Source organism: Trifolium pratense, linkage group LG2, assembly GCF_020283565.1.
Source record: "Trifolium pratense cultivar HEN17-A07 linkage group LG2, ARS_RC_1.1, whole genome shotgun sequence".
NCBI lineage: Eukaryota > Viridiplantae > Streptophyta > Magnoliopsida > Fabales > Fabaceae > Trifolium > Trifolium pratense.
In genome coordinates this window covers 64451219-64475159 of record NC_060060.1, presented here as the reverse complement: position 1 = coordinate 64475159, position 23941 = coordinate 64451219, and the positions used below count along the sequence as shown (strand labels likewise).

General features: G+C 35.3%; 4 protein-coding genes, 2 long non-coding RNA genes and 1 pseudogene across 6 annotated transcripts; 2 read left to right on the top strand and 5 right to left on the bottom strand.

Annotated features, from left to right (window-relative positions):
* Positions 1-4225: 4225 nt before the first annotated feature.
* LOC123908331 (signal recognition particle 54 kDa protein 2-like) lies at positions 4226-5519 on the bottom strand. Its single transcript, XM_045958947.1, has 4 exons — positions 5091-5519; positions 4899-5013; positions 4499-4803; positions 4226-4340 (listed from the first exon to the last, which is right to left on the bottom strand). The coding sequence occupies exons 1-4, from the start codon at positions 5319-5321 to the stop codon at positions 4248-4250; spliced, it is 744 nt and encodes a 247-aa protein (XP_045814903.1). The 5' UTR covers positions 5322-5519; the 3' UTR covers positions 4226-4247.
* A 1125-nt stretch (positions 5520-6644) lies between these two features.
* Positions 6645-15728, top strand: LOC123905227 (annotated as a pseudogene).
* On the bottom strand, positions 8718-15010 carry LOC123911147. Its single transcript, XR_006810382.1, has 3 exons — positions 14978-15010; positions 14769-14841; positions 8718-9176 (listed from the first exon to the last, which is right to left on the bottom strand). It is a non-coding gene; the product is annotated as an uncharacterized LOC123911147 (long non-coding RNA).
* On the bottom strand, positions 9292-10272 carry LOC123911146. Its single transcript, XR_006810381.1, has 2 exons — positions 9841-10272; positions 9292-9764 (listed from the first exon to the last, which is right to left on the bottom strand). It is a non-coding gene; the product is annotated as an uncharacterized LOC123911146 (long non-coding RNA).
* Positions 11071-13422, bottom strand: LOC123911145. The gene is made up of 2 exons (XM_045962502.1): positions 12904-13422; positions 11071-11560 (listed from the first exon to the last, which is right to left on the bottom strand). Exon 2 carries the CDS (start codon positions 11468-11470, stop codon positions 11078-11080), a length of 393 nt encoding a protein of 130 aa, XP_045818458.1. The 5' UTR covers positions 11471-11560; positions 12904-13422; the 3' UTR covers positions 11071-11077.
* A 1100-nt stretch (positions 15729-16828) lies between the features above and the next one.
* On the top strand, positions 16829-19757 carry LOC123907909 (beta-amylase 3, chloroplastic-like). The gene is made up of 4 exons (XM_045958367.1): positions 16829-17598; positions 17686-17896; positions 18069-18179; positions 18763-19757. The coding sequence occupies exons 1-4, from the start codon at positions 17060-17062 to the stop codon at positions 19528-19530; spliced, it is 1629 nt and encodes a 542-aa protein (XP_045814323.1). The 5' UTR covers positions 16829-17059; the 3' UTR covers positions 19531-19757.
* A 1157-nt stretch (positions 19758-20914) lies between these two features.
* On the bottom strand, positions 20915-23898 carry LOC123907910 (probable serine/threonine-protein kinase PBL19). The gene is made up of 4 exons (XM_045958368.1): positions 23423-23898; positions 22701-22961; positions 21921-22043; positions 20915-21560 (listed from the first exon to the last, which is right to left on the bottom strand). The coding sequence occupies exons 1-4, from the start codon at positions 23741-23743 to the stop codon at positions 21204-21206; spliced, it is 1062 nt and encodes a 353-aa protein (XP_045814324.1). The 5' UTR covers positions 23744-23898; the 3' UTR covers positions 20915-21203.
* Positions 23899-23941: the final 43 nt, after the last annotated feature.

Here is a 23941-nt window from a genome sequence, read left to right as displayed (position 1 = left end):
TCTTAACTAGTTGCAAGTTCAATAATGTGTTTCTACAAATCATTACCAAACAACTAGAAGCTCAATGTATGGTGCAAGCAACCTTTCAAAATAATCCTCATGTCAACACCTACAATCTTGGAGTGAAGAATCACATGAATTGTTCTTATGGAGCTAATCCGAGTCAAGCATTTCCTCAAGATCAACATTTTGAAGATCACCTTGAATCTTTTGAAGATACTCTTATCTTGGCCATGAAGATGACTCAAAGCAATTTTGAGGTGATGAAGGCAAACCAAGAGGTGTCAAGCGAACGTCATGAAGCCTCCATCAAACATCTCGAAAACCAAATGGGTCAACTAGTAAGGCAAGTCTCTTCTCTACAAACTCAAAGTGGTTTTTGTGGAAACACCACGGATCCTCGTAATGAAAGTTGTAATTCCATTAATTTGAGGAATATAGAAGTTTCATCACCGGAAGTAGTGGAGAATCCTAAGAAGGATGAGAGTAAAAATGGTGTAGTTGAAAAGATGAGGGATGGTGTAGTTGAAGATAGAAAAGAAAATAAGAAAGAAGAAAAAAATAAGGAAGAAAAAGCTTATGAGGGTGAAGTTGAAAAGAGAGTGGAGAATGAGTCTAGTGCCAAGAAAGGCAAGAAACCTCTTGTGAAGGACCCCAAGTTTCAAGTTCCTTCACCATATGCTAGAATGCCTTATCCGAGGATGAATAAGGTCAAGAACCAAGACCTTGAAGTGTGTGGAGTGGTATCCGAATGTTTCAAAGTGGAAGTGCTAGAGGAAGTGGTAAAAGATGAGAAAGAAGAAGAGTGGGATCATGAGATTGAAATATTTCTTCAAAACTTGGATAACCCCCTAGAAGAGGAGAAAGAGCCAAAGGCGATGAAAAAGCCACCAGAATTAAAAGAACTTCCTCCTAAATGGAAGTATGTGTTTTTGGGTGGCGACTCTAGGAAACCCGTGATCATAAGTGATTTGCTCACTCCACTAGAAGAGAATGACTTGTTAAAAGAAGCGGAGAAAGTGAATGACGACCTAGGATGGGTCTTTGATGGTGTGGTTCCTATCTATTGTTTGCACAAGGTGGCCAAAGAAGAAGAGCCCAATCCGGTTGTCAATCCTCAAAAGTCTTCCACTTCAACATTTAAAGCTTCGGTGAAGAAAGGTTCTAAGAAATCTCCATCACGGTCTAGTAAGAAGGAAAGAACCAATTTGAAGACCAAAGGGGAAGATCTCAAGAGTGATTCGGGAAGTGTGAAATCATTACCTATTGATATTAATACTGCTCCGTGGAATGAAGAGAACAAGAGGAGCCGGGTTGAATCAAAGTTGAAGTATCCTCCCTAACTTGTGATGATGAAGCGTCAAGCTAATGACGAGAAAGAAGCGCTGCATGGGAGGCAACCCATGAGTTTACGGTCCTTTCTTCCCTTTCACTCTTATGCTACTTTATGAATAATAATTTGATGTTGCTTGGATTTGGCTGGATTGTACTATTATAACTTTGAATTTGAACTTTGTCTTGTTTGATTGTGGAATGATTTTTACTTTTAGAGTTTGTTTCAATAATTTGGCATGTTCCTTCTAGTTACTTGAGTATCAATTGCATGATTTTCTCCGTGTGTGATATGTGAAACCTGCAGTGCAATAGCTTGTTGCACTCATGTGATCAAGAGGCAAAGGAAGGGAACGCACACTTTTTGACCGGTTCTTTGATTCGACCCAACCGAGAGGTATTGAGCCAAACACTCCTTTTTCTTCTATGTGTGATATCCACTCATGTATTGTCTCTCGATTTTGCTTGTCGTCTTTGTATTTGATTGGTACTTTTGTAGCACACACGAGGAATGTTTCTTGGTACCTTTGAGCCTTTCTATCCACCCTTACATATAATTATCCTTTGCTTAACCAATTTGAGCTGAAAAAGAAAATGTTATTTTTTTTGCAAAACCTTAAGAAATTTTTGATGAAAAAAGGAATGACTTTCTTGGAGGTTAGACACCTAATTAGTGGTTGATGCGCATTGCTCACTACTAAGTTTGGGGTTGCTCTTTGGAATTAGCAACAAATAAAGTTTGGGGTGAGGGTACTAGAGAACTTACACAAAAAGTTTTGATTTGAAAAATTGAGAAAAATTTCAAATTTGGCAAGAAAAAAAAAAACAAACAAAAGTGAAAAAAGAGATGAATGTGAAAGAAAAATAGAAAAGAAGTACAAAAAGAAGTGATAGCCGTGAATTCAAAGAATTGCAAAACTTTGTTTGATGATTTGGAAAAGTTCTCTAGTCCACTATATTTAAAAAGGGGTTTGGTTTATGAAATTTTTGACCTTAGGGGGATCTAACTCCAAGTTTTTCTACTACTTATCCCAAAATGTCACCATCCACCCTAGCCAAGCCACGTTATAACCCTAAAAGACCTCTAATGTGTGTGCACAAAGTGAACCGAATGAATTCTTAGATTACTTGCAAAATTATTGTTGACTTGCAGTGATGTGTTGATTTGAGTGAAGTACCAAAAAAACTGAAGAGTGCATGTGAGTAGTGTGATGAAATCATAGAGCTTTGGTCAAAAAGTGTGAACTACTTGAAAATGTCTTGCGGGAACGATTGTGCAATTGAGCATTGTTTGCAGGAGGATCATTGATCATCAGGTGAGTCTCACGTATGTATGATTCGAGTGAATTTAAGGAAAATGCCAAGGTCTTGACACAAAAGCTTGAGGTAAAAGTTGTTTCCTTGAGGACAAGGAAAGGTTTAAGTTTGGGGTTGTGATGACAAATCGTCACACTCTCTATTCCATGCCTATTTTAGCAACATTAGATACATTTTAGTAGGTTTTTAGCAATAAATATGAGAGAAATCTAACCATTAGCTTGATTACTTATTTTGCAAGAAAACAGGAAAAACTGCAGGAAATGAATGCTTTTCACTACGCTGGGGGCGTAGCCCATCACGCGCCGCGTGATGGAGCTCACAGGGAGCCAAGATTTTCACTCTGATCACGCGCGGCGTGATACCTGACCACGCGCGGCGTGAAGCTTTGTTCAGGAACTGGGTTGCTCTCTGACTTGATCACGCGCGGCGTAGCTTTGACCACGTGCGGCGTGAAGTCTTGATTGAAGAAGAAGATTGCCTCTGACTTGATCACGCGCCGCGTGATTCTGTTACCACGCGCGGCGTAGTTGATGGATTTGCAACCACGCGCGGCGTGATAGATCTGGCGCGCGGCGTGGTTGCGTTCTGTATATATATTTTCTGCATAATTCTGTTTTCGGTTGGAAAATTGGGCGAAATTGGACTACATTCTGGTCTTGGAACTTGAAGATCGTGATTCAACACTCCAGTGGAGAGCTCCAAGCGCATCAGATCATGGATTCACAAGCCGTGGCGATGAAGCGAGGAAGCGAACGAAGAACGATGAGGAGCTAAACTCCTTGGAGGTAGGATCTAGGATAGTCTAGAATGTAGGGAGATCATGTGTAATCTGTTATATGTGTAAGAATCTACTCTTTTCATAGTGATTAATTTGATGCAATTCAATGTTTAATGCTTTACAATCCTTCATTAGTGTTGTAATGATTTTGAGTTAAGTCACGTGCGAGAGTATTGATTTAATGTCTGAACTGAATTGTATTGAGCGCTCGAGTGTCTCCGGTCGAGAGATTGAGGCATAGAGTGTAGCGAACGATTGACGCGCGTTAAGATCATTCGTTGTAGGTAGCTTCCGCCCGAGAGATCGGGGGAGTATCGACAACGAATAGAGTGGATTTTGACAAGAGATTGCGATTCACTATTTTGTCGATCTAGTTGTTAACACTTGAGTAGATTCCTATGATATAGTAGATTGCATGTGGTTGAACTATAGACTAGGCGATTCCGATGATTCTACCTCGCTTTTCCATTATATCAAGCATATTTTCTAGCAATTCATTACTCAACATACCCCCAATTTATGTGTATTTTCTGTATAATGTCTATGAACACCGTTCGACTAGTTTGATCACACAATCCCTGTGGATCGATATTTTTATTACTACGTGATTTTCGTGCACTTGCGAAATTTATCATCAGACTGCCAAGATATTACCCTTAGATAGTGGGTGGAGTAGTAATTTTACCCTATCTTGGTGGAGAGGTTGTGCCATGCTGACATGGAGGTGGTTGGGCAAGCCATGTGGACTTTGTGAGGGTCTAGGTGGACTAGCATTAGTCTAGTCCAGAACACCATCCATTTTGGTGATAATTACAGCTCAGACAGCAACACTCTGTTTGAATGCTTGCGCCTGACCAAAAGCAGCCTGACCAATACTGCTATCCATAACAAATATAACAAGATCGGGTTTCTGAACAACACAGAGAAAATATGTTATAACTTATATTGAACTCTTTTTAAAATATTCGCAGCCTCTGGTGGTGCCAGGAGGAAACCAAAAGAGTGTCAAATGCAAAAGGTTTTACATTCAAAATGCATATTGCTGCATAAACAATAAATGATTATTACCGTTGCTTCTGAAAGTTGACACATTTCTTCAAATAGGGCAGCTTCTTGTTTGTGCCGCCCACTGGTATCAAGAATTATAAGATCGCAGTTTTCTTCCTTGAATCTCTCCACACCTTCCACAACAATTTTGACAGGATCTGACTCCATATAGCTTCCATAAAAAGGAATTTTAGCTTTAGTGGCATTTTGCTTCAATTGATCAAATGCACCAGCTCTAAATGTATCTGCACACACTAAACCTGGCTTCAATCCTTTCTTCTGATAATAATGCGCATATTTTGTACAAGTTGTAGTCTTCCCAGAACCTGGATGAAGATTTCATTATAATAAATAAGTATCTGATCAACTAAAAAAAAATGCTGAATTTAATTGACAGGGGTAAAAAAGTAAAGTAATAAACCTTGTAAACCAACAAACATGACAACACTTGTTTTTCCTTTCTTGGGAAAGAAGAAAGAAGAAGACTTAATTCCGGTAGTAGGATCCAACATTTTACAGAGTTCGTCAAACACAGCCTACAAACAACATGTCAGTATGAAGAACCAATTTTTACGTACAGTAATTTGCAACAAAAAAAAATAAAAATTGTTACTTGTTGGATGATCTTGCGTTTGCTGTGACCGGCAGCGAGACCATCCAGATTGACGATGTTCTTAATATTGGCGTGCATGTTTCGAATGAGCTCGAATTGAACATCGGCTTGAAGGAGAGCTCGATTGATCTCGTTGAGACAATCATGGAAGACTGCCTCCTCGATCACCGTTGAATTGCTCATATTCTGGAGAGCACGCGAAATGCTCCCTCCTAATTGCGCTAGAACCATCTTCCTTTGCTTTGCTTCCACAGATCAACCGATTTCGCCAACTAGGGTTCCAATTTTTGACTTTGATTGCTGCCAATTAGGGTTCCAATTAAGTTTCACTTTGATTGATTTGATTCTATAGATAGATAGACAGATCAACCGATTTCGCCAATTAGGGTTCCAATCAAAGTTTGATTTTGATAGCTTTCCTCGCTTATTTATAATTTATAATAATAACGTTTGAAGTAGCTTTTTTTTCCCTCGTTTTCTTCCTTATCTTTAGAGGTAAGAAGAAAAAAAAAATTCTATATTTTAAAAAAAAATTATAATATAATATAATATCAAACATATCTTTTAACTTTATTATAATAATAAAAAAAAAAATTAATATTTAAAAAAAATTTACCAAATAATTTTAATTTTAAAGCTATTAATTCTAACTTTATGATTATAAGAGTTTCTATGCCTAAAAAAAAAAAGATCAAATGGTATCTTAGTATTTGTTGAGATTTTCATGTTTTATTCCTATCTTCTTATCTAATTATCAAAGTTAATCCCAAACAAAAACAAAATTTTATTTCTATTCTACCCTTTCATAACTAACTTTTATTTTAAATGCATATGGTTTGTTCTCATGGTTGATTTGATGAGTAAATACCCTCAAATTATAAGGAGGGTAGTTAAAAAAAATTTGATCGTCGCCATGAGCTTAACTCAGTTTGGCAGGGACATCGCACTACTTCGCTCCTTGGACCAGATACCAAGCCTTAAAAAAATAGTTAAGATTTAGAGGACTTTAAATCAGGTCAATGGCACAGTGCCTATGCAGCTCAATAGTTAAGATTTTGGGATGATAGATTAATAGCATTCTATCTTGTTATCGGGAATCGGGAGAACTTCCCTCATGCAAATTTTACCTATGCAGCATATGTTTTTGCTTGAGAAATTAAGATTATCATTTTTATTATTTTCAAAAGATTTTTAGCTCAATTTTTAATCGATGTTTTCGCTTGAGCTGCGGAGCATCTGCTTGTGCAGTCCTGTTTATCTTACAAGCTCAAATCTGCAGCAGTTCTTTTGGTTTTTTTTGTTTTTTTGTTGTTGTTGTTACTTGTTAGTGATTGTGTGGTTTGGTAATTGTTGATTTTGGAAAATTTTCCATAGGGGCTATGCTCAACTGCTCATGTTTAATTTGTTTTATGATAATAGTAGCTGATTTGAGTACACAAACTTATACGTTTCAAGAATTCTGGTGAACAAGGAAGCAATGTCTTGTGAAATTTTTTACGTAGAGGGACTCTAATACTGGTTATATTTTGATTGGTTTTAATCTGTAACCTAAGTATGGAATACCCATTTTACCCTGAGGGAAGAGGAATTGGGTATTGGCAGTCTCCTGGAACTCAGTTGAAAGAATCAAGATCATTAGATGGTGGAATCAACAATTTGGTGTCAGAGGATATGCCTGCAACTTCTCTGAGCTCATGAAATTTGATACTTATGCTGGTTTGTGTTCTGGTCCATCCATGACTGATCAGATTATGGCTAATGAGCTTCCCGTCTCTTGCCTCGGTATTATATCAACCACCTGATGAATTCAATATAGTAGAACAAAACACCGGACAATTCCATATGACAGGAGTCGGTGGAAATTACAATAATTCGGAAAGCTCCCCTATTTTTGGGGAGAAAATTGTGCGTCAACAGATGGATAGCCTACATGGTTTATTAGACAACAACAATGATGCAAATAACTTAAGTTCTAAGCAAAACATTAATGACTCTTTACAGCATGTTAATACTTTTGGTATGGACAATTGCATAATCTCCAAGCCACCTGATTTGTCACTTGATGAGAGAGAATGCTGAAAGCCCTGTCCTTTAAAGAATCAGCTGGTGGTCAAGTTTTCTTGACCACTAGTGAGCAACCTTATTTATTAAATGCTTCTTAACCCATATGTCTTATAAATTTGCATATTATATAATAACTTATGGTAGTAATGATGCATGTATTTCTCGTGCTTTTCTGTAGCTTGTAAATTTAAGGACTACGATGTGCCTTTTCGGCTGCTTCCTGAGGCATTTTCTTAAACATGTTTTTTTATTTTCCCACTGGTTTTGCACTTCTTAGAATATTATTTCTTCTTCTGCAGTGTCTTTCGAATAATAAAAGAGCTGCTTTAACAGAGATAGTTGATGTGTTAAGATCTGTGTGTCATGCACATAGATTGCCATTGGCACTAACATGGATTCCTTGTTTTTACACCGAGGGCACAAGAGATGAAACTACTAGAATACAAATTAAAGAGGGTAATTCAAGTTCTAGAGAAAAAAACATACTGTGTATTGAAGAATCGGCTTGCTATATAACTGAAAGAGCGATGAAAGGATTTGTGCATGCATGCATTGAACATCCTGTTGAGGAAGGGAAAGGTGTAGCTGGGAAAGCACTTCAATCAAACCATCCTTTATTCTATTCTGATGTTAAAACATATGATATTAGTGAGTATCCGCTTGTTCATCATGCACGCAAGTTCAATTTGAATGTTGCAGTTGCAATCAGGCTAAGGAGTACTTATACTAATAATGATGATTACATATTGGAATTATTTCTGCTTATCAATATGAAGGGGAGTTCAGAACAGCAACTTTTATTAGACAACCTCTCAGGTACCATGAAGAGAATTTGTAAGAGTTTGAGGACAGTTTCAGGTGCCGAACTATCAGAAATGGAAAGCTCGCACACTACACGAATCCTCTGCCTTTCCTACAAAAATTTTCGTGGGAATAGTGCCAATTTTCGTAGGAATTGTAGCATTTCCGACGACATTTCCTACCAACAGATTTGTAGGGAAAAAAGCTGACTATTCCGACAACATTTCCTACGAACTTTGTAGGAAATGTATTTGTGTCAGGGGACCACTTTCAGTCAGAACATTACCTACGAAATTTGGTAGGAAATGTATTTGTGTAAGGGGACCACTTTCGTCAGAACATTACCTACAAAATTTGGTAGGAAATGTATTTCCGTCAGAACTTTTCAGTCAGAACATTACCTACGAAAATCTGGTAGGTACTGTATTTAATATTTAAAAAAAAAAAATAGCTTCAGGTTTTTTTAAATTGAATTAAAATTAGGTTTTAAAAACTGCACCAAAACTAAATTTGAATTTTGCACCAAATAAATTCAAATTTGGCTCCAAAAATACAAATTTTCAAAAACTGAAAATTCGAACTTTCGCTCTGCTTCATTAAGAAATATTTTGGCGCCCAAAATTTCATTTTGTATAAATCCACTACACAAGGTATCAAATTAATTACAAAGGTCTACATAAGGAGTGAATTGAGCACAAGGTGTGCAAAATCCACTACACAACAAGTCAAGAGGGCAGCCAATTAACTCACTAAAAATTAAGCCTTTGCACAATACCTAAAAATTAACTCATGAGGGCAGCCAATTACAAACTCAGATTTTCTCTGCTGAAAACTAACTCCAATTCCAATTACTAACAGATACAGCAGGAGGAACTAAAGGAGAACTAAAGAGAACAAGCAAGAAGTACAAGCAGAGGAGGGGCTTCACCTCAAGGAGAACTAAAGCACCCACCTCAAAACCAAAAGGGAGGCAGCCTGCCAAACCAGGAAAAAAAAAAGAAACAAACAGCCCAGCAAAGGAACTAAAAAACAGAAACACGGAAACACGGAAAGCAAAAACAGCGCCCCACTCCAAAACTGAAACACTAACCACTATTGAAACAAATACCGGGCTCCCACAACCATTCGTAAAAAAGACACGGGGCTATTTTCAATCTCTCCACACTCCACTTCCACGAGATAACTTTTACCTCGTCAAAAATATCCACAATCCCTTTAAACCTGAAAATTCATTTATTTTATACCCTCACATAATTCATTATTAAGCCAATTACAAAACCATTGCATCCCAAAACAATATAATCAACCAAAGTAGCAATATACCAAAGTAGCAATATGATACACAACATTTTTTTGAGGTTAAACATAATTCATTAAGAACAAGCTGAAACACAGCCATTAATGTTACACGGAACAGCAAACAACTACAGAAACAGAAAGAGGCCAAATTGTACCCATAATACTATTACCCAAATTCTATTACCTATAATACTAGTCAAAGAGGCCATATTGTGAGCACCATAATTTGTGTTCTACCAACAAACAAAACATATATATTTGTCAACCTAGTCATTAACTTCCTACAATCCTTGACAATTAAATTAATAGCAGCAAAGCTAGATTTTCTATAAATACAGTTTACCACATTAGCAGCATCAAAATGAATAGAAAGTCTTCAGCGCTTGAGCCAACAAAACCCCAGCGCTTCAGCCATAAGCAGATCAACATAAAGTCTTCTCTTTTTCATGCACTTCAGACTGTTTCGCCATCCGAGTTACGCAAAATCAGTCCCTAAACTGTACAGAGTTGCTGCAACATCAATAAAAAGAGAGAAAATGAGATATGGGAGGCAAAAAGAGTAAGCTTAAAAAATCAAGAGTAATACCTTTGTTATCTAATGTGTGTCTGTGTCCCCATTATTAGAATTAGTTGAGTCCTCGTGAGGATTAGTTTCGTCAATTGGAGCATTCCTGGACGAAGAAGCTAACATTTCCTTTAACGCGCTCATTTCTCTTCTTTGCTCCTCCATCATTTGCTGCATCATTTGATGCCTCTCTTCATCTTGTTGGGCCCGCCTATTTAGCTCCTCTCTTTGTGCCTGCAACTCCTGAGTCAATCTTTGAATTTCTGCTTGCGCCGCAGGGGGCAGTGTTACAAGACGAGACCTTTCTTCAGGTGTAGGAATATGGATAAGGTTTTCATGTCTCACGTTGGGGGCTAACTTCCCAAAACCATATTTGGTCTTCTTCGTCCCGGGTCCAGATACCTCCTGCCAAATATCTCGTCGGATGATGCCGGGTATTTCATCACGGTTGGAATACTCAGTATGTTTTTCCAGAAATTTCTCAATGTAGTCATCATATAACTTCTGCATACATACATAATAAATAATTAATAAAGTCAAATAAAAATTAATGCATAAAACTATTAGAAAATAATTCAAAAAAATATCAAATTACAAGTTCACATGAGTAGTCTCAGACCGTTGATCCACATAGGCACCCGTGCTCTTTGTGTGAGTATCTTTGTGGATGTCAGGGATGTCTACATTGGAACCCTTCTCTTTTATCTAGTTTTACACACACAACAAAATAATCAATTATAAGGAGTACTAACATATTATTGGATACAAGAAGATCTAGCACAAAAACAAGGAAAGAAAACGGTACAAATAGAGCCAAACACACGGGAAAACTACTGAATAATCAAAACAAAAACTCAGTCCAAAAGCAGACTGAGTTGCTGCTGCAAAAGCAGAGTTGCTGCTGCAAAAGCAGACAAACAGGCCTAATAAAATAACATGAATAGCAGACAATAAACGGTAGCTGCAGCCAGTCGAAAACCACAGTCCAGACAGTAATAACAACATCATTTTGTAAGCTAACAACATAAGTGTGGCAGTAATCAACCTTTGTAAGCTAAGTAACAATAGAGCTTGGAATTAAACAATTTTATAGAATTAAAAACATATAAGACGCTGACAGATCTACATAGCGACATAAATCTACATATATTTCAAAAAATATACAAATTAAATATATTTTTACCAGTTATTGAGCATGACAAAAGACGCTGACAGATCCCTAAATTTAAGCATTTCACTAAAATAGTTACATCAAGTCTTATTCATCACTACAAAATATACCATCTTCATTGTCTTCTTCGTCTATATGTCTATCTTCCTCATTGTCTTCGGAGTTATTTGCATCATCCTCATTGTTGTTTAACAATTCTATTAACACTTGAGCATCAATTTGAGGACCATCAACATCTTTATCAACCAAATTTGTAATCGGATCTACTTCAATCACATCCGGAACATGTGACATTTCATCATCTTGGTAAGGCACTTCAATATCCGGAACTTCTGTTTCAATTTGACCTCTTGGTTTTGTCTTGATAGCAGAACACCACCCTCGTTTAGCTCGGTGATGAGAAGGATAAGGTACATAATACACTTGAGAACATTTACTTGCCAAGATGAACGGATCAAATGAGTTATATCGTCTATCCATTCGTATATCAACATTTTTGTGTTTTGGATCAATTTTTGTTCCATTATTAGTTGGGTCAAACCACTCACAATAAAATAACACAACGTTGTTATCGTATCGATAACTCAATTCAAAAATGTGTTTAATCACACCATAGAATTCATCTTCACCTCCATCACCGACTCCTTTGACATAAACACCACTATTGATTGTTTTCTTACCCATCGTCCATGATTGAGTATGAAATTTATATCCGTTGACAACATATGTGTGCCATTCTTTGGCCATCCTACGAGGACCATTAGCTAATGCTCTCAAATGGTCAATTTGTGGAGACGATACAACTTTTTCCAATTGATCCTTAAACCATTTTGGAAAATATGTAAATATGTCACCAACATTTAATCTTTGAAAATACTCAAGGTATGGTCCAACTTCATTGCAATTAATCATCACATGAACTGCCGCTGACTGCATCTCTGCATCGTTCATCCAATATTTTTTCTGTGCCCCAGAAAGACATCCAGAAGGACGAAAGACAGATAAGATCCACATGCTCCTTTCACATTCATCAATAACTTCATTCCGCGTACTTTTTGGGGTCAACATCAAGTGGGTGAAATAATGAGAGCAAAAATGAGATGTTTCCCGATGCAAGTAGGATGCACATATTGACCCCTCAACCCTTGCTTTGTTTTTCACCGTTCGCTTATATTCACCCATTAATCTTTCAAAAGGATACATCCACCTATATTGAACAGGTCCACCAAGCATAGCCTCGTATGCGAGATGCACCGACACATGTTCCATCGAATCAAAGAAACCTGGGGGAAAAACTTGCTCCAATTTACAGAGAATTACAGGAATATTCTGATCCATTTTAACAAGTTCATCCTTCCTCAGAGTTGAAGCACACAAATCTTTAAAAAATTGACTAACTTCAGACAATGGATTTAAGACATGGTTTGGCAATGAACAAAATGCAATTGGAAGTAACCGTTCCATTAAAACATGTGAATCGTGACTTTTCATTCCCCGCAATCTTCCTGTGTTGACGTCGGCACACCTTGCCAAGTTCGAAGAATATCCGTCCGGCATTCTCAATTCTTTTAACCATCGACAAACAGACTTCGCTTCATCAGAAGTTAGACTAAAAACAGCCTTGGGTTTTAGATATTTGCCATTTGGAAGTCGTTGTATCTCCATTTCTGGTCTCTTGCAATACAATGGCAAATCCCACCTAGCCTTCTCGTTATCTTTTGTTTTACCGGACACATCCATCACCGTGTGTAGTATATTGTTACAAAAATTCTTTTCAATATGCATGACATCAAGATTATGTCTCAGTAAATTGTCTTTCCAGTAAGGGAGATCCCAAAAAATACTTCTTTTAGTCCAATTGTGCTCTTCCCCGTATCCATCATATCTGATCCTGTGGCCAACATCTGGAAATTTCAATAGTCCAAGTCCACTGACTTTATGAAATACATCGTATGATGTTATCTTAGGAGGCGGACCATCAGTTTCTGTTGTGTCTAACTTAAACAAATTCTTTTTCTTCCGAAATTGATGATTTGCTGGTAAGAACCTACGATGACAATCAAACCACGAAGCCTTTCCACCATTTTTCAAGTTAAAAGACTTTGTGTGTTCCATGCAATGGGGACAAGCCAATTTACCATGAGTCGACCAACCAGACAACATGCCATATGCAGGAAAGTCGTTAATAGTCCACATCAAAGCTGCCCTCATTGTGAAATTCTCCTTCCTCGCAATATCATACGTCAATTCACCAATCCACAACCTCTTCAAATCATCAATTAATGGTTGTAAATATACATCAATTCCATCTGTTGGGTTTGAAGGTCCTGGTATAATACAACTCAAGAACATGTAAGGTTTTGTCATGCACATATCAGGAGGAAGATTATATGGTGTAACAATAACCGGCCAACAAGAATAAGGCGTTGCCGACGCTTGGATATACGAAGTAAATCCATCAGAGCACAATCCAAGTCTCACATTGCGCGGATCTTGTGCAAAATCAGGATGCATTGTATCAAAATGCTCCCATGCAAACCCGTCACAAGGATGTCGCATCACGTTTGAATTTGTTTTATTGTAATAATGCCACGTCATTTGGCTGGCGGTCTTCATCGATGCAAACAATCTCTGCAGCCTGGGTATGATTGGCAGATAAAACATTGATTTGACTGAGACCCTTTTTTGTTTGCGATGAATGTCACTGTTGCGGACTTGATACCTCGGTGCATTGCAAAATTTACACTCCTCCAACGCGTCATCATTTGTACTGAACTCATTGTCATAAAACAACATGCACCCATTAACACAACAATCAATCTTTTTAACTTGCAACCCTAACTTCGACACCAACCTACTCGCATCGTAATAACTTGTCGGCATGTTGTCTTTTACAGGAGTCGCATCCAACATCATTTTTTAGAAGAACTCCAAGCAATCTTCCGGTACATTCCAATTTGACTTGGCAGCTAAGAGTCTCACACACATGGATAACTTCGAGTCAGACGCCCCTTCGTAGGACATGTTCACCCCGAGAGCGTCACCGACCATTTCTTGCATCCGACCAAAATTTCCACACTCCGCTTGCGCTCCACTACTCGACACGTCCGTATTAACATCAAACTCAATATTAATATTCATCGGCTCTCGTTCACCATGATGTTTCCACACATAATAATCATTCATAAAGCCGACCTTCTCTAAATGAGCTTTGACATTTTCTGCGCTCTCAATCGACCCACACATACATTTAATACACGGACATCTTATCCCTCCCTCACTTTTAACAATATCTTGCGACATCGCGTAAGTAACAAATTCTTCAACTCCATCCTTAAAACGCGCTTTAACTATCCTACCACCCGGATATTTTCTATCATACATCCAACTCCGATGAGACATATATTGATCAATCTCCTGCGTATATCATTGACATTAATTCAAAACAATAATGATAATATTTTTTACTAAACATCAAACAATAATGATGATATTTTTTACTAATATTTTTTTTTATCCAAAACTAATATTTTTACTAATATTTTTTAATAATCATAATTTTTTTTACTAAACATCTCCTGCGTATATCATCTCTCACTAATATTTTTTTTTATCCAAAACTATATATAGTATAATAACATTTATATTAATTTTTTTATAATAAAAAAACATTTATATTAATTTTTTTTAACTCCACTTCTTTATCAACTAATATTTTTATGAATAATGATAATATTTTTTTTATCCTAACAATTTCAAATAAATTAGACAAACTAACCTCAAATAATGTAATATGATGACAAAAAGCCACAAAAAGCAACAACAACAGCAGCAACACAACAACAATCACACTACAAAAAAAGAATAAATTAAATTAAGATTAATAAAAATAATATACAAAATTATATAATAACTAACTATGTAAATAAAATAAATTGACAAAACATGTACCCAAAAAAATATGCACAAAAAAAAGACAAAACGAACCGTATAATAATCTCATTGCAAAATAGATGTCGGTGCACACAAAATTAGAGAATAGTAGATAGATATAAAATTTAAAGAAAAAAATATGAGATGGAAGTGAAGAAGAAAGAAATGTTGTGTTTGTTGAAATTTGGTGAAGAAGAAAGAAATGTTGTACTCTCCCGTTGCACAATTCAATATTATTGGTAAAGGGTGGTTGGAGCATCATTGATGATGATTGTGTTGCGTTGGAATTTTTTTTTATTTTAAAATAAAACATTTCCGACGAAATGTTGGTAGGAAATGTTCTGCCAATTTAATTTATTTTTAAAATAAAACATTTCCGACGAAATGTTGGTAGGAAATGTTTTTCGATTTTAATTTCTATATAAAATAAAACAATTCCGACGAAAACGTTTGTAGGAAACGTTTATTCAACGGTCAAAGACATTTCCTACAAAAATGGTCGTAGGAAACGTTCCTCAAAAGGCGTGCCACTTAGGAAAATGTTCAGAACCGGTACTGTTCACCTACAAATACAATTTTGGTAGGAAATGTTTGTCGGAAATGCAAGGAATTCTTGTAAGGCAGGATTTGAAAGAACAGTGTCCCGAGTTTCCCCCCCTCATCCACGAGAAAATCTCGTATACCATTTATAAATGAAAACCATGGTTCTGTCCAGAAGCTGTCGTCAAGGGCTTCTAACATGAGAAACAAGGGAAACAAGCCTTCTTCTAACCAGGAGGTACTGTCCTTTGACCCTAATGCATGAGTTTTAATGTGAAATTGCTGCTCTATCTGAGGAAGCATTTGTTAAAAATGATTGTGAATCATGTAGTAGAGAACAAGGGACCAAAAATACTAAACCTCTATGACTATATCACACTTCACTTTGTGCTATAAAGGAGTATGCTAATGGGGCAACAAATCGATATAATTTATTGTAAGTTATTGACAGTTCATCAGGCTCGTCTAATAGCTCTGCTTCTTCAAGAATCGCTTAATTAATCATGATTTTTTTTTTTGAAAAGCCAAAATATTTTCAAAAAAACATAAAAAAAAGTCCAAAAAAATGTAATCCTAATTTAAGATTTCATTCGCTCTCAGATGTACGGATTAATTTTAGTTTTACAGAAAAGTCACACAAGCGATGAGAGTTCGGTGTCACGTCCGTCAATGATTGCTCCTCAATGTAAAATTTGAAGGAAAATGGAGAGATGGACTGCAAATTGTGTAGGAAAATTGACTAAAAAAATGAAGGACTAAAATTGCAGAGCTAAAGTACAATTAAATCAAAATAGAAAAAATATAGATTAAATTAAACTAATATAATATATGAGATTACTCATCATACTTCACTTTATAAATGCATTACAAGCTTTATCTTTATTATATACGAGACTTATAGAGTTTTTTGCAACACATTCTTTCATTTTCAATACTAATGAGTATGACGTGTGAATATAAATAGCGAACAATGTAGATCAATAATTTCTTATATATACTATTAAGTTTTACCGGGTCCGACTCTTTCTTAAAACCCAATTATTTATGTAGTACTATTTCCGATCCTTTTTGTAAGATACAAATGAATCAGCAAAAATTAATATATTTGATTCATAATATATCAATTTTTATTAATCTAGATATTTTTTCTATAAAAAGATCCGAGGAAGTATCAAATAATAAACCAACCGTGAGGAATAAGGGATAACTGGTGGTTCCTTTTTAATTGGGCACACCATTAAAGAAAAGTCGTTTTCTTTAAGCTTAGCCACATAATAATATGCTTCTTAAGTTCTTGATTCCTCTCATAAAAATATCAAGACAGTTAAATAACTATAAAGTAGGTAACAGTTAAAAAGTGAAGCCATGGTCATTAGTCGACATATTTTTTGTTTTGGTATCATAGTCGACATGTTTATTTGTTGAAGTCATTAGATTCTAATGGAAGAGACTGTAACACGTAAACATGGCCGACAAGTTTTCTAACTTTTTTTGCACTATTTCCACTTTTCAAATAAATAAAAAATAAACTTTTTTGTTCTATATATATATTCTCTTCCTACAATCTTCAATTACAAACAGAAATAACACTAAGAAATGGCTCTAACACTTCGTTCTTCAATTTCTTCCATTAGTAAGAAAGAAACAAGAATCTTCAAATCTCTTGATGATGTTTTTGCCTACAAAGTTTCTTGTCCAAAAAGTAAACCATTTTTTGGTCTCAAAGTAAAGAGTTCAATGCAAGAAACACAATTCACAACAGAAAACAACAACTCTGTAGTTAAGAAATTAAACAAGAAATGGGAGAAGACTCATGTGCCATCGGTTGCGCATAACCACGATGCTTATTTGAATAGAGTACCGGTGTTTGTGATGTTGCCATTAGACACAGTAACAATGGGAGGAAAATTGAATAAAGCAAGAGCAATGAATGCTAGTTTGATGGCACTAAAGAGTGCTGGTGTTGAAGGAGTAATGGTTGATGCTTGGTGGGGTTTGGTTGAAAAAGATGGTCCTATGAACTATAATTGGGAAGCTTATGCTGAACTTGTCCAAATGGTTCAAAAACATGGTTTGAAGCTTCAAATTGTTATGTCTTTTCATCAATGTGGTGGAAATGTTGGTGACTCTTGCAGGTATGGAAATATTACTCTTGTTAAACACAGGGCCTTATCTGGTGACAAATTTTGTGAGACTAATTCTGTTTTTATTGCATTTTATAGCATTCCTCTACCTCCATGGGTGCTGGAAGAAATCAGCAAGAACCCTGATTTGGTTTACACAGACAAATTAGGAAGGAGGAATCCTGAATACATCTCATTGGGTTGTGATTCAGTGCCAGTTCTTGCAGGAAGGACACCACTTCAAGTTTACGCCGATTTCATGAGAAGCTTCCGTGACAGATTTACAGATTATTTGGGCAATGTTATCATAGTAAGTACTTTACCAATTTCGGAACTAGTAAAGTTAATAGTATGACATGTACAAATAGTGATTTCTATCGAATGTCGGTGTAAATTTTTTGTTTAATAAATATCAGTGTAAAATTCGTGCATTTATATATTGCTGGATATTAAGTTCTAATTAAGATCAAATACATTTGCAGGAAATTCAAGTGGGACTTGGTCCTTGTGGGGAGTTGAGATATCCTTCTTATCCTGAAACTGATGGAACTTGGTCATTTCCAGGCATTGGAGAATTCCAATGCTATGACAAGGTACAAAATTAAAAAGACAATAATTTTTAACTAATTTTGGAAAAATAGTCCAAAATCATAGTATTAATCTTAGACATAGACATGTTTCATTACAATTAGACCCCTGATCAATATCTTAGTAATAACTAGACATCTCACATGTGGCAAAATTGCAAAATATCTAGCTACTACTAAAAATATCTTGTTGGCTAAATTGTCCTTTTGGCCTCTAACTTCCACAATCTTACCGTTTTGGCCCCTAACTTTCATAATAGCATTTTCTCCCATTAACTTTAGCCCATTTTACAAAAGGCTGGCCCCTTACTGATTTTGACCAAGTTCACGCACATGTGAACAGTGATTCACATGTCACATCAGCATGTCTTGTCACTGAACAATGATGTGATATGGAGTTCATTAGACCATGAGATGTCGGTTCATTGATATTGAGTTTGACATTGTAATGTCGAAGGGGGAAGTTCAAATCTTCTCGAAGAATTAAACAGTTGTAAAATGATCATTAGTGTAGACTTAACTATTAACAATTTCTCATTCCCCAAATTTTTTAAAACAACTAAACTAAAATTACTTACTTGTCATACAGTATATGAGATCTTCCTTGGAAGCATCAGCAGAGCTAATTGGGAAGAAAGAGTGGGGAACAAGTGGACCTCATGACTCAGGTCACTATAATCAAAGTCCTGAAGATACTGGATTTTTCAAAAGAGAAGGAACATGGAACACAGAATATGGAGAGTTCTTCCTTCATTGGTACTCAACCAAACTTGTTGAACATGGTGAGAAAATCCTTGTATCAGCCAAAAGCATATTTCAATCAAGTGGAGCAAAACTATCAGCAAAAATAGCTGGAATTCATTGGCATTACAATGCAAGATCACATGCAACTGAATTAACAGCAGGTTACTATAACACAAGGTTTCATGATGGTTATATACCAATAGCACAAATGTTAGCAAAACATGGTGTTATATTGAATTTCACATGCATGGAAATGAAGGATAATGAACAACCTTGTGATGCTAATTGTTCGCCGGAAGGATTAGTTAATCAAGTGAGAATGGCAACAAAGATTGCAGGTGGAGAACTTGCTGGTGAGAATGCATTGGAGAGACATGATTCAAGTGCTTATGGTCAAGTTTCATCAACAAGAGGATTAAGTGCTTTTACTTATTTAAGAATAAATAAGAGGATGCTTGAAGGTGAAAATTGGAGGCAATTTGTGGATTTTGTTGTGAGTATGTCTCATGGTGGTAAACAAAGGCTTTCAGAAGTTGATTCATATGGGACTGATCTTTATGTTGGACACATACTTAAGGAGAATGATGTTATAATAGAGATTGCTCTTGTGTGAACTGTAAACACATATTTCTGATGGGTCAAGTCGTGCATATAGTTAAGTTAAAAGCGTGAACTACTAGGTTTTTTATAATATTTTTTTGGATTTTTTCAATACATCCCTCCGCATCCAACTTTATTGAGTTTGGTGCATATATAATTTAGTGGATGCCTCAAATGGATAGTCTTTGATATTGTATTGTATTACGATGAATGATATAATGTATAAACATTTTCACAGAACTTATCTCTTTTCAATTTGAGATTTCAAAGGAACAAAAGAGTAACAGGAAAAAAAATAGAAAAATCATGATTGGTATTTCAATAATTCTAGTGTCAAGTTTATTAGAAGATTGGTAAATGGAGTAGTTCATAGCAAGAATGTCACATATTTAGTTACTGGTCAGTAGAGTAGTTCATAGCTCTGTCTACCGTGTCTTCCTCTCTAAGACAATTTCTTCCATATCTAAATAACAACAAAATTTTAACAAAATGTTCATTCAGGTATTTCATCGAACACCTAGAGCACAAACTACCACAAACTAATCCAACAATCATATTCAACGGTCAATATCATTAATCACAAACTAATCCAACAACTAACTAAAATCCCAATTTCTAATCACAATCTAATCAATTTTAAAAAAAAAAATCAATAACTTAAAGAATAATCAATTTCAACACTAACAATCAATTTCGTCAAAAAAAAACTAATAATCAATTCCAAAGATAGGGTGGGTAAATAGAAAAATTCTAACCTTGTAACTTTTATGGGCCCAAAGTGTAATTTAAGATTGACCGGCCTTTATAAAGAGCTTGCTATTTGCACTCTATTTTACATTTTTACTTATAAAACCTGTTTCCGTTTTATTTTTCTTTTCAAAATGCCCTTTTTACAATAAAACAATCCCTTTTTTGTGCCAATTCGTCAATTCAGATTGTTGTTCACCCTTTAGAAACATGTCACGCATTGATGATCCCTTCATTTGTGATTCAAACCATTTGTAACAAATAGTATCTCTCATTTGTAAAAAGGGGTGTGGATAGAAACTCACCTTTTATAAATATTCAAAACCAACCAAATTATTGCATCAATTTAAAAGAAAATTGAGAACTCTCCAATAAGCAAAATAAATAAAATATTGCAGCAAAAATTGTAATTTAAAATGAAGTATTATGCAAATTAGAAATTCTGAGATAAAGGACTAATCTATCGTATTCTTTTAAAATATTTATGCACAAAGAATAAAAAATCTTCATCATATAATTAATATTAAAAAAACCCAAAATTCATTATTAATAATTAACTTGTGCAAAGTTCCGGCGAAAAAACAAAATTGCGTTAAGTTGATGAATCCATAAACATCACATCTCCACCAAAATTCTTAAAGCATTTGATATATGAGTCGCTTCTTATGTATCACTCATTTAACTCATTTTAGTCAAATACGAAACTAATCACTCACACATGAACTTCAATAGTAGTTAATCACTGTATAAACTTCATGGATAAGCTTTGTACATGATTGGGCATGGATTTAGGACTCGTTTATATGTTCCTCTTATTAACTATATTTGATTCTTCATCAATTTATCTTGGAACCAATCTATAGTTAATTTAATTAAGTAATCCAACATTTGGAACCATCTCAGGTCAAGGAAATTGAGAGTTCAAACTAGTGTTTAACTTTATGAACATTCCAATGCTTGTTTCAAATTTTCCACTACTTGACTCATTGATGGCCTATCTTCAGCATTCTTCTTCAAGCAACTATCTGCCAACTTAGCAATTTTCCTAGCTGAATCAAGAGAATATTGTTTCGTGAGTCGAGGGTCTATAATCAAGCTGAATCTGCTAGTATCAGCAGGGTAGTTTTTAACCCATTCTATAAGCTTTTGTTCCGCTATCGGAAGATTTCTTTCAATTGTTCGTCTTCCTGTGAGAATCTCATACAATACTACACCAAAACTCCAAACGTCACTCTTTGATTTTAGATGACCTGTTTCAAGATACTCTGGTGCAGCATAGCCCCTTGTCCCAACTACCTGATAACAATTGGTGTACAAATTGTTAGAATGGTCATGTGGTTCAAGAACCTTATAGCACCGACACTTCTGATCAAAGACATGTGTCAGTGTTCGATACCGACACAATACTGACCAATGTGATTACATTCAATTGTCTCATTTTTCAAATTATTACAGATGTCAATGTCTATGTTGTATAGTTGAGGAATAATGGTTGATTAGTATTGCACATGAATAGATAGTCAAAACAATTATACCTGAATAGCAGTGAAAATTATAATATTTGTGCAATAATTGTGTATTTGGAAAGTGATTATTATATAAGTTTAGCAGTCATTAAAATTGAATATATAGTCCATCATCATGAAGTCAACTTACCGCAGTAGAGACATGAGTCTTGTCACCTGTTGGGCCCTCCCTAGCAAGACCAAAATCTGAGAGCTTAGGATGGAATTCCTTGTCCAACAGCACATTTGATGATTTGAAATCTCTATAGATCACCTTTAAAATAAAAATAAAATAAAATGAGCATGTGAAGAGAAGATATGCAGATTCTATATTAAGGAAAGTAAATCACATAAAGGATAGTCGAATCGCTATAGACAGAGAAAAACCTAAAAATAATCGATTAAACATTATGACGTCGTTTTATCCATGTAGTCGATCCTACTTATTGGAATAAGGTTTGGTGGTAGTTGAAAAGATTATGAGCCAAAAAGGTATACAGTCTGATGTGCATTAAGAATATTCAGTATCAGCTAGCTAACATGCATTGTTATATGTCTTTAGTTTCCATCTTATTCTTCCCATTATGTTATGTTAGTTGGACTAATAGATCAAATAGTCAATATTTGGTCCTAGTCAAAGAACATCACTAAAGATAAGCCTGTGAAATATTGTTTATTTAGTCTACAACAAAATTAATAAAAAATTAAGTTCATGTCAGCTAACTGATATATGGTCAACAAAATATACTCTCTCCGGTCTCAGAAAAGATTCTTTTTTCATTTTTATTGAATAACTAATGTATTTGATTCATATTATGGACCAGATACAATTATTCAATGAACCTAAAAAAAAGAATTTTTGTTTATATATTAGACTAGAGGGAGTATTTTGTACGTTCGGAATGAATTTGCATAAACTGAGGGTAGATACCTGAATTTCCAATCCCTCATGTAGATACTGTAATCCTTGAGCAGCACCAAGCATGATCTGTAATCTTGTTTTCCAAGGCAAAAGAGGTAATGAACGACTGAAAAGATGATCTTCTAAACTCCTATTAGGCATAAACTCATACACTAACAACCGTTGGATTCCACTCTGACCATCAACAGAACAATATCCCAAAAGCTTAACCAAATTTGGATGATTCACAATTCCTAGAAATTGAACTTCTGCAAGCCATTCTTTATGCCCCTTTTAATAAACAGAAAACAAACATATAAAATTGTACACATTTAACACCGTAAATTTAGATAGAACGAACGGACAGAACGAAAAAGATGATTTCAATGAATGTATGATCGTTTAATATAGCGATAGTAAAGTAAGAAGCATAACCAACTAGCAACTAGTCCCCGTGAATTTAGTTCAGTTAGTAGAAACATATTTTATGTACACAGATCACGGGGTTCGAACCTTGAACATTCCACTTATTCACATGGAATTCTAGCAACTAGGCTACCCGACACAAAAAACTAACTAGCATGATAAGAGATTAGGAGTTCGATTTTCATCTCAGCAAAACTAACAAATTAATTATTAACATTGGTTGTTTCAACAAAAACTTATAACTACCTTAAACAATAACTAACTTGTAATTCAACTAATTCCAACAAAATCGCGAACTATCTCGACAAACATGTATATATGTATACCTGAAATCCACGAGTGTTGAGTTTTTTTATTGCAACCACAATTGAGTTACCAATTCCATTTTCAGGAGTAATTGTTCCTCTATATACTTTACCAAAACCTCCTTCTCCAATTTTCAGCACCTTATTGAAACCATTTGTTGCATTTATAAGCTCCCTTAGTGTAAAAACTCTGAAATTGTGTTCCTTCTCTTTGTACAACTCTTTTATACTCCTTGGTGATGAATGAGCACTAGTAGATTTTTTTGTTGCATTGTTTTTCTTCTTTTTATGGTTTAAATCTGGGTCTGATTTTGATTTATGTTTGAAGAAAAAACACTTCATATTGGAATCACTAAGAAAAATATGTAAGAAGTAATTGAAGGTAAGAAAATGAATAAATGAGAAATGGAAATTTAAAGAGGATTTGTTACGTGAAGTCAAAGAAAAAAATGTGTGGAAACACGCGTGAAAGTGCAAAGAAAGAGTGATAGAAAACAGAAGTGAAAAAAGTTAGATATTATTGACCCGTTTTGAGAATTC

Coding starts and splice junctions, on each gene's coding strand:
- LOC123907910 (XM_045958368.1), bottom strand. CDS start 23,743: ATGAAGTGTTTTTTCTTCAAACATAAATCAAAATCAGACCCAGATTTA. Junction 22,044..22,700: donor ATGAGGGATTGGAAATTCAG/GTATCTACCCTC, acceptor TTTATTTTAAAG/GTGATCTATAGAGATTTCAA. Junction 21,561..21,920: donor AGACTCATGTCTCTACTGCG/GTAAGTTGACTT, acceptor AATTGTTATCAG/GTAGTTGGGACAAGGGGCTA.
- LOC123911145 (XM_045962502.1), bottom strand. CDS start 11,470: ATGGATAGACGATATAACTCATTTGATCCGTTCATCTTGGCAAGTAAA.
- LOC123908331 (XM_045958947.1), bottom strand. CDS start 5,321: ATGGTTCTAGCGCAATTAGGAGGGAGCATTTCGCGTGCTCTCCAGAAT. Junction 4,804..4,898: donor CATGTTTGTTGGTTTACAAG/GTTTATTACTTT, acceptor ATCTTCATCCAG/GTTCTGGGAAGACTACAACT. Junction 4,341..4,498: donor GTCAACTTTCAGAAGCAACG/GTAATAATCATT, acceptor TGTGTTGTTCAG/AAACCCGATCTTGTTATATT.
- LOC123907909 (XM_045958367.1), top strand. CDS start 17,060: ATGGCTCTAACACTTCGTTCTTCAATTTCTTCCATTAGTAAGAAAGAA. Junction 17,599..17,685: donor AATGTTGGTGACTCTTGCAG/GTATGGAAATAT, acceptor TGCATTTTATAG/CATTCCTCTACCTCCATGGG. Junction 18,180..18,762: donor AATTCCAATGCTATGACAAG/GTACAAAATTAA, acceptor CTTGTCATACAG/TATATGAGATCTTCCTTGGA.